This window comes from Ceratosolen solmsi, unplaced genomic scaffold (assembly GCF_000503995.2).
Source record: "Ceratosolen solmsi marchali unplaced genomic scaffold, CerSol_1.0 scaffold27, whole genome shotgun sequence".
Taxonomy (NCBI): Eukaryota; Metazoa; Arthropoda; class Insecta; order Hymenoptera; family Agaonidae; genus Ceratosolen; species Ceratosolen solmsi.
This window is the reverse complement of record NW_011948426.1, coordinates 4,616,950-4,627,251: the sequence shown is the minus strand read 5'-3', so window position 1 is coordinate 4,627,251 and position 10,302 is coordinate 4,616,950. Positions and strand designations below refer to the sequence as shown.

The following is a 10,302-nucleotide window of genomic DNA, read 5'->3' as shown; positions in this document are numbered from 1 at the left end:
CAATATTCACTTGTCCAATAGTGTACGTGAAATTCCGTACGAGTCCGTTCGGGCTTGGATGCGATGGTAGCCTCGTCCTAGTAAGTCCATTCGCCCATTATTGTATGTGGCATGCCAATTTTAACTCTAACTTCGCTGAGACTTGTTTCTTGGCGATAATAGATGAAAATAAAGAGACGTACTAATATTTTTGAAATATGACGCTGTTAATCTCGTGGAATTTTGACGCAATAATGTACATAATGCATAAAATTAGGTTAATTTAGAAGTTTTTAAAGGCGCGTTTGCTTGAATTCGAATTGTGAATTGAATATCGTTGAAGCCAATATGGATTATAGAGTGAATTAAGGGTAAGGACGGTTGGATTTACAGTTCACCCGCATTTTCACACGAAACGCCAATCAATGAAGAATTTCAAATAAGTTATTTAATTTACATTGCCACGCCATGATCTTATTATTAACTATCGTTTATTATATAATATTTTGTACAATTTAATTATATATTATCCACATCTACAAGTGCACTTTTACGGAAAACGAGTTAGCTTTATTTACGCTTCATAACATGTGCCAAATCGTATTTACCCCGGACGCACTTAATTTTGATACCAGGAACGTCCTTGCATCTGCCAACTCTACAGAGAACAACATTGTGCTCTTGTAAATTATGTCCAATGCCTAACAACAAAAAAGTAAAATCATACTCCACCGGTCAATATCTCTCGCAAAACATTAACAATTTCGAAAATCAATTCCACTGGATTACCTGGAATATAAGCTGTCATCTCTTTCCCATTCGACAATCTCACTAGTACGCACTTTCTGTTCGCTGAATTCGGTTTCTTTGGTTTTCTTATAAGAGTCTTTATCACGACGCCTTTCGCAAACGGATTCCCATTAAGTGGGCTCTTCTTTTTCTTCTTTTTCATAGGTCCACGTTTGTGCATCTCGACCAACGATATAAGCGTCCGAATTTGTTGAAAACCTGTCGAAATACAGAAATGTTTATAATTATTAAAAACAAAAAACAAAAAAACTCCTTTGCTCGGAATTTACAAGCGCTTTATCGCTTTTAAATGAAAAAAAAAATCATTACACTGAGGCCTTATTTAGCGATTAAAAATATTATAAGCTATATTGTTGTATTTCCCATTTTATTGTTAATTTGCCTCCTAAAAAATACCAATATTTTTTCAGCTCTACAGACTTAGAAATATTTTCGAATTAACCCTTTAAGAAAGTCAAATGAAATGTCAAATAAATAACAATACTTGCCAATATTTTCGAAAAAGTAGTAATAAAAACAGATATATATTCCTTTTAATAAAAATATGTAGAAATAAAACATCATAAAAAGCCTTAAATTTTTCAACTGTAGACATACATCGACAGATTACATTTGAAGCAAAAAATCACATTCATCCATAAGCCTTATGAATAAAATTGTTTACAGTATTTGTTTGAATCTTACCAACTCGAGCTTAAAAGCTTAGCGATCCAAATATTATTAAACGAACGCTAATAAAGCACATCATTTCTCGAAAGGCATTCGTCGCATTTGATAATCTACAATTTTCCTATGCCAGTATCTACCAGACTACCAGACTAATTGACAATATAATGAACAATCGGTACGTGCAGGATGCACATGCGTTCGAACGAAATCTCTAATATCGCAATGCGTTTCCATTCGTTTGTCAAAAACGTTACAACACATGGATACGACAATGGATTGACACTTTATTTCAAACGTTTAATTCTATTTTAATATCTTTTAAATGACTTGCATAATAAAGTAGTGTCTTAGGCATCCGAAAACAAAACATATGAAAAGTATTTTAATAACGAGCGCGTTAGCTGGGATTTTATAAATAGGCGCGCAATTAAAGGTAGGCCAATTGAGATTATACAAATGACTGAGCAATTATTTACTTTGACGATAAAGTGCGCCGTTTAATTTTACAAACAACACATAGGATTAATTGCGAATTTACAATAATCCCATATAATATTATAGTTGTACATTTACGAAATGCATAGTAGCCAGTGGTTGACAAATGTCTACATAAATTAATAATCTGGAGCATAGAGTTGTGTAATGCGAAACTGGCAGTTGTTCTCAAAAAGGTATCTGCGCGTAATATAAGGCAATTATAGGCAATAAGTTTGGCTGGATCCCCTAGAAATTGTTACAGGCAGAGGCACTATAGCAAGCTCGAGGCGAATGCAATCCATCAAACGAAAATTTTTTCCTTTCTTCGAATTTCTTTATGCCTTTCACTCGGGAGAAAAGTCTCGAAAGTGAGGCAATGAGAGAGAGAGAGAGAGAGAGAGAGAGAGAAAAGGGACTTAGAGCAGGAGGAGGAAGTGCATCGTATGAGACAAGGTATTGGAAAAGTTGGCCAATGCTGTCATAGCGAGATTTTGCCTGCCGAAAATAGTGAGTTGGTAGTGGTGCGTTAACGGATGGAGAAAACTCTTTCGCCCAGCACAGTCGCAAGTGGAGAGAATTGTCGTCGATTGAATGGAGTCTGGGCCAGCGCGTGCATACGAGAGAAAGAAAGAGAGCGGGAGAGAGCGGGAAAGAGCGAGAGAGACAGAGAGAGAGAGAGAGAGAGAAATGACCACAAAGTAGTCGAGGGCGAAAATATCAAATATGACGAGCGCTTGACATCTGCAAGCCGTTCGATGGAACGGAGTCTTTTCTCGCTGGTGCGTGCATAAGCTTATTAAGTAACATTGTGCGAGGTTGGGCTTTTGCGCGGTCGGAGGTCGCAGTCGCGCGAGAGCACCACCGACGTCTTTCTTAGTCCTTTCAATGTACCGCTATATTTTTCCTTAGAGCTCGGAGGATCGATCTTGCTTTGGGGAATTCCTGACGGACGCGCGCCCCTCTTCTTCTTTTTTTTTTCGCGCAACTTACCATCCGTCGACTCCTCATCATGACTTTGTGATGAGTCCTGGAACTTAACACAAATCGATTAGCTCGAGTTCGACGATTTTTATGGCTATTGCGTTCGCCGTTGAAACGCACCAACGCATTGAATGAATTCTCTCGCTCTCTGGTGAATTTTAAAAATGATCGATACGACTCGTTTGCATCCATGCAAAATACCCATCCAACAACCTGCGTGCCTAATAATCTTATGATTTCTTCTTTCTCTTCTTTTTCTTTTCATTCGTCGAATAATGCTTAAAATTGTTAAGCTTCATATTTCTAGAACTGAGGCAACTAACGAATGTGCACTTCTAAACAGAGAGTCCAATTTCAAACTTTTTGCATAGACATACGTATTTTACATACGAATAAAGTATTAATTGATCGCTTACGGAATTGGCGATCATGAGATCACGATTAATGGGATAAATAAAATTCGCCAAAATCGCTGCACGAACGGAAAAATGTGTAGCAAAGGGACTATCGTCTGATTAAAAGCCGTGAAAAAAATACAATTGAAGAAGCCGCCGGCTGAAAATAAACACCAGCTCGACTGTTTACATATAAAGCAGAGAAAGCTTCGCGGCCAGACACCCGACAGGAAAAATAAAGCGATCGATGGAGGCGGGGGAGAGGAAATGAACTTTTGTGCATACACTCGCAGCATCAATTGTTGTTCATTTGGATCTGGCTGACCAGCGTCCATCAATACGACAGATGTCCGAGGGACCCCAACGCTGCTAATCCGACCTAACTCGGACTTAACCGAGCCAAGAGACCAGCAGAGCCCATTATGTGCGGAAGGCAACCCCTTTTCTCCCAAGATCAATACGCAAGATTACATTGCGAAAAATTTTCAGCCTCGCTTCAAGTTGCGCTTTTGTCGTGCTCGACGCTTCCGCGCGCTTTCTTACCCAAAATCAAGATTCCTACTACAAATCTTCCCATCTTTTACGCTCGCTCTCATACCAGACGACCCATTTACATTTTTGCCCTTCTTCCAAGCATACCATTAGTTATTAAAAGTACGCTGGACTTGAATGAGGTCGAGGACGGGATAGACGAGAAGCGACTCTCTTTCTTTGCCGATTTCTTTCGAAAATCTGATCGAGACAAAGTGTGTGTCTACTTACTAGCATACCCGTACTTCTTAACTCTCTCTCTCTCTCTCTCTCTAGTTACAGAACATTATCGTTTGAAGTAAAATTAATACAACTATTGTTTGCTGACGTTAGTGACTGTATTTAAATCTTGTTTACACAGAAATACTTAAATCATTGGGAATACTTCTGACCTCTCATATTAATTCATTCATTCTCGTGTTATTATTATTATTTTATTTATTTAATAATTTATTTATTTATTTTTTTTTTTTTAAAATAAATTATACATATTTTAAATATCATTATTCGGAACTTTATATTATTCACAATGCATCGACCGATAATAAAACAAAATTTTCTTTAATATAACTATTATTTATGGCGCGCATTAAGCAACAACATTTTTCATATAAATTATATGTGAAATTGTGTTAAAAAAAAAAAAATTTATAGGATCTATAAGCTTCTTTAAATAATATATATTGTAAATAAAAGTAAATATTTACTTGAACGACTAAAATTCTATTGATAAATGACTGCAACTATTTAACAATACACTATTTTATAAAAAATACTTTATGCGACGTATGAACGCTATAATTGTTTATTATATTAATGCTATTATACTTATGTATCATGTATATTTATACATTTATGTTTCAGCAATATTTATTCCTATTAGCAAATACAATTTAATATAAATCATTATTTCAATAATAATTTCTACTCTATCATATATAATTAAAATTATGCATGATTACCGATATTCTATTGCAGAATTAAACTAAAATAAGTTAACGGTCATAACAATTATCTAGCTAATGTATATTATTAGTGAGCATACGTCTAACACCTATTACTTGCCATAATATATTTTATTGCTTAGAATAAATCATTTAAAACTTTACATTTAATACTTAACCTTGAATGCTTACTACGTGAATATTACAAAATTGAATATGTTAGGATAAATACTTATAATTTTATTTTATTTCATTTCATACAATCTCACATTGATTATTCATTTATATCAATATAAAAATTACATTTATATCTACATACTTTATATAAGCTTACACTTGCTTTTTTTAAACAGTAAAAAAATAATAACAATCAACTTAATATAATATTTTAATTTAATCTAAAGATTTATTAGATTTACAAAAATCCATTCGCTGCGCATTTGTTTTTCATTTCGTCCATAGAATCATTTGCCATTTTAATCTACATTATATAAAATATTACATTTCCGTTTTTCTATACAATCTCTTAATCACGATCTTCATTGTGTAATTGTTACTTTATTAAATAAAAACGTTGTTTAAATATTATTTATGTTTGTTAATTTAGAATTTTGTAAATATTATATTTGATTTTTCATATTATTCATCTATAATATTGTAATTTTTATTTAATAATTACTGTAAATTAATTTTATTCTACTAAAAAATCATTATTCTATCTTTATAAAATTCTATCACGAATTAAGATAAAATATTACGTTTAATTATATATATTTAATCCTCCATACCCACATTACATATACACCACTATAACATTATAAATATCCTGATCTGCTTAATCTATTCATAAGTTTTTAATGATTATAAATTCAAATTCTTTTATCAAAATATCTTCCCTACTTCTTTACTACATTAATGCAAATTTTGCATAAATATTACATCTTTATCGATCCCCTATAGTTTAGTTAATTTTATTTTGTCAAATTTCATTTAGATTACTTTTAAAAACTTCTGATTTATTCATTTTAATATAATTAACGATTTCACGTCGATGTTATAACAAAATTTACACTCTACTACCTCGATTATTTTAATATTTCTAGTTTAACCATCACAATTGAAATTTTAAAAGTTTCATTAAATTATTAAGTAACATTTTTCGGCTTCTGCAAGCATTCTAAGACATAAATAAATAAAATAATAACTGATGTCTTATTATTTTATAATATATTCATTTAATTACGCAGTTCTGAAAATCATTTTACAACTTTTATTACGTGGAAATGCAGATAAAAAGTAAGTAACTTTATTTGATCTGGAATTGAATTGTCGCTGTTCCCTACCTACCAACTAAATCTATTGATGTCTATTTACAGTTCTTTTGTTCAAGTTGTAATATCGTAATCGCAGAAGAAAGCTAGACCCCCTCGTTACGTTAGGATCGTGGTGGTATTTACTATACCGATATCTATGATGTACATTTTCAAATATATATCTTTTAGAAACAGAAGATGATCACACTAATGTAATCTTAGATAAAACATTGTCACAGTGAAACATACGTAATATCTAAATGTATTTGTTTTAGAACTGTTCAACAAAAAAAATTAAAAACAACTATGATATTTCTGGAATATAATTGTCATATTTCAATTGTTTAATGTGAATCATTGAAAAAAAATATATTTATTATAATTTTTCATCGTTTGATTAAGATAATTGTTGCCTAGACGATTGTTATACGAGTAGTAAATATGTGATAAGAATAATGAAATTTTTTCATTCTTATCCTATTTTTTTTTTTTTTTTTTTTTTTTTTTGAAGAAGAAGAAGAAGAAGAAGAAGATGATGAAGAAGAAGAAAATCATTTAAATTAACGAAATAAATAATAAAATTAATCTACTTTCTATATTTCTTTAAATTTATTTTCATTAATTTTTTTATGTTCTAATGCTTTTATTACTGACTAACAATTTATTTTAAAATTCATTTTTCCAAAATTTTATTAATACTTGAGACATCAACATATTATAAAATCAGATATGACACATTTATTTTAATTCGTAAAAAAAAAAAAAGATTGATATGTAACAATGATAAAAAGTAAAGCATATGTTTATACCAATTTTTTAATTTTCTTATTCGTACGAACGATTTTTCATTATTTAGAATATTTCGATTAAATTTTGTTAATTTGAAATAATATTTAAAAATTTTAGAAGCGGAATGATTTATTTTAGAAAATAATTATTTCCTGGTAATGTGTAATATTCGATTTGAGATATAAGCATGAAAATAATGCCAATTGATTATATTATAATTATTGTCTTTAAGTAAACATTTGCTAAAAGTGTTCACAAGTGCGTAATTTTTGTAAATTTCTCATGATTTATTAAAGTGAAGTTGTTGTAGGTTATTGCTATATTATTATTAGTTATCGTTAGTTTTCAAGTATATATTTCTTAGAAAAATATTCCTAAATATTTTCGGCACTACAACAATAAAAGTGAATCGTTCCTTTCTCATCACAACTCAGCTAAATTTTAACGGAAAAAAGGTTTGCAATGGTTACGCATCCGGCTTAGTAAAGTTCTTTCACTGCATCAATCTTGCATAATTAAGCAAGTTACCTCGAAAGTCCGAAAAATGTTGACCGTTCATTGTCAAAATCTTTTATTTACACATAAATGTAAATATAAAAAATAAAATTTGATAAATAAGGAAATATATTAACGAACAATTTTTCCAATAATAAATGTACAAAATCGTACGATATCGTTGTTATTAGTGGTGTAATTGATACATCGGTTAAATTAAAAGAAAAAAAAGCAAAAAGCAAACGACAAAAAGAAAAATAGAAACTTTGATAAATAGTTTAAGCGACGCTATGCTTAGCGTTGGGAAAAGAGTCCCGATACGAAGGAACATTTGCTAAATGTACGCAATCGCTGAAACGTCAACGGGAAAATATAGTTTAAAAATCGCAAGTGCGTAAATGCCGAAAACGCTTGCGGTACGATCGACATAGATGGAAAAATTGAAAAACCAATATGCTGAAGGATTAGCTCTGGAGAGGTTTATTAAAAACATAAAGCTGAAAATACGGTAAAAGAGAAATTTTCCCAAGGGTAGGGGATACGCGTAGGTCTTGTTGGTCGCATCGACAGTCAAGCCGGTCAACCACAAATGGACACGTCACCCCTACCGATTGGCGAGCGTCAGGCCTTTCGTCCTGCGATGTCAGCCGTCCGCAGTTTTCCACGCTTCCCTCTTTCCCGGTCGGGCTATTTGTCCCTATGAGGATCACCCGTTGTTGTTGGCCTTTTTCGCATTATCCCCCGAAAACGCGGAGGAGAAAGAGGTGAGGCGCATTTTTCGCGCAGCACACGCGCACACAGGCACGCATGCACGCACGCACACACGCGCACAAAAGGACGTAGGAAACTCGGGCGGCGAGGCACTTCGTTGTCAGCTTGGAAAGGAAGGGAAAAAAGGGCTTTGCACCCTTTCGCACGGATTCTCAGATACACGTCGCTCTCTATACGCGATGAAATACGAGATGGAACGTTTACATTCAGAGGCAGCCTTTTCAGTCGAGGGCGCCTCATTTTCCTTTTTACGTCGAGTGAAAGGTCGGGAAACACTTGGCGCGAGCTTAAGAGAAATGGGTCACGGGCGCAATGGCGCGCCGGAAGGATGCCAGCGTTTCCAAACCCTTCGTTACCACAGAATATAATTTGATTGCCGAGTTACGAGAATTCTTCATCTAATCAGTGCTCAACACTTCTCTACGCGAAGTCAATCATTTATTTGAAAATAAAATACTGTACTGTAAAATACATCGAATTTATAGTTTAGTTTGCATTATTGTAATATAACATTTTATTTTTACGTTCAGATTAAAATGCAAACGAATGGGTAATCTCATCGCTTAAGAATTTACGCTGCGAGTACAGTGAGCGAATCATGCAAAGCCTTTTATGATAACCGGATTCTTCTATATTAAATTTATTTCACTTCTCTTATTAATCATTTCGTCAATACGATTTGAAATTAAGAAAAATTCGTTATTCACTTAGTTGTAGGTATAAAAAGTTCAGTACCTACGTAGTCCACTGCTATTTTCTGTGCCTTGATACGCTCTGACGATAAAATATTTGAAATGACTAAATTGTACCCAAAAAAATAACAAAAAAGTATATTATTGTCTTCATATTACAATATTACAATCAGGAGCTTTATGTCGAGGTATAATGTAACAAATTATTTAAAGTTACCCTTTTTTTAAACGTATGAATTGATGTTCGCTTTTATTTAAAAACCATTAACAGTTTCTCACACACTTAATGACATTTTTTAACATTATCTTTGACTTATAAATGTAAATAATTACATGTATATGTAAACAAATAAAAATTTAATTGCCTCGTGATATTGTCAATAAGCCAATGCCATACGGTCTATTAATTCAATAATATTCAACAAATTTATAGCAATTAATGACCTTGAATAAAATTATTTTAATGATACGATACGTATCGCTCAACAAAACATTACCGAAATATCTAACAAAAAATTATATAGGCAACCACCGAAGATTAATATAATAAAATTTATAACAAAATAGTTTTTTATTCAAACGTTAAATCAATGAATCTGCAAAGAAAAAAAAATTCGTTTCAACAGTTGCGAAGGATAAAATAATGAGTGATAAGTTATAATAACCACTTGTTCACTTACTAATACTCCTTTTATTTGAATATGCTGAATATGAAAAAATGAACAATTTGCAGAGAATTAAATTAAATTTGATTATTTTTATTGATATATATATATATATATATCCAAATTTTTATGTTATTATAAATCTAATAAAAATTACTCTTTAGACTCATTGGAGGAATCACTTTATCATAAAATTAAATCTAAAAATTACATTTACCGTATATTGTAATCTATAGGATTCGTTCAATAGTACTCGGTGAGTAAGAATTTTTATTCAAAATAATATAAAATAGAATTCGATAATACATTTTTCATAAAAGTTGTTTAATTATCAAACTTTTTTCTTAACCGTATTTTTACTATTTATTTTTTATTTTATTCTATTTGTACAATTTATTTAATATATTAATATTAAATAAATTCATATAATTACAGCAAAACATGCTTTAAATATTATAATTCGTTACAAAATCGAAAAATTATTTAAATAATACTTGATTAAATTCGTAACGTAAATATATTTTTAAAATAATATGATAATACGTTAAATAATAAATAAATATCTTGATCACTTTTTAACAAGTACTCGAGTTTACGTAATAATGTTTAAAATAAGAAATAAACAATGTTATGACAATTATTTAAATTATTAAAAATATTTATATTAAAATTTCATAATTTTTTTTACGATGACTATGCTTTAACTGTACAAGTTTCTATTCATTTTCATTATCGAGTTCATATTTATACTACACAGTTAATTCTTTAAACAAATTGCGATCTTCAGCAGG

General features: G+C 31.3%; 1 protein-coding gene across 1 annotated transcript; it reads right to left on the bottom strand.

The window, feature by feature from the left end:
- Positions 1-452: 452 nt before the first annotated feature.
- Positions 453-3,888, bottom strand: tko (30S ribosomal protein S12 technical knockout). Its single transcript, XM_011501017.1, has 3 exons — positions 3,855-3,888; positions 769-987; positions 453-680 (listed from the first exon to the last, which is right to left on the bottom strand). Exons 1-3 carry the CDS (start codon positions 3,886-3,888, stop codon positions 550-552), a joined length of 384 nt encoding a protein of 127 aa, XP_011499319.1. The 3' UTR covers positions 453-549.
- Positions 3,889-10,302: the final 6,414 nt, after the last annotated feature.

Coding starts and splice junctions, on each gene's coding strand:
- tko (XM_011501017.1), bottom strand. CDS start 3,888: ATGGGAAGATTTGTAGTAGGAATCTTGATTTTGG. Junction 988..3,854: donor AGTAGGAATCTTGATTTTGG/GTAAGAAAGCGC, acceptor GTATTTCGACAG/GTTTTCAACAAATTCGGACG. Junction 681..768: donor GATGACAGCTTATATTCCAG/GTAATCCAGTGG, acceptor TTTTGTTGTTAG/GCATTGGACATAATTTACAA.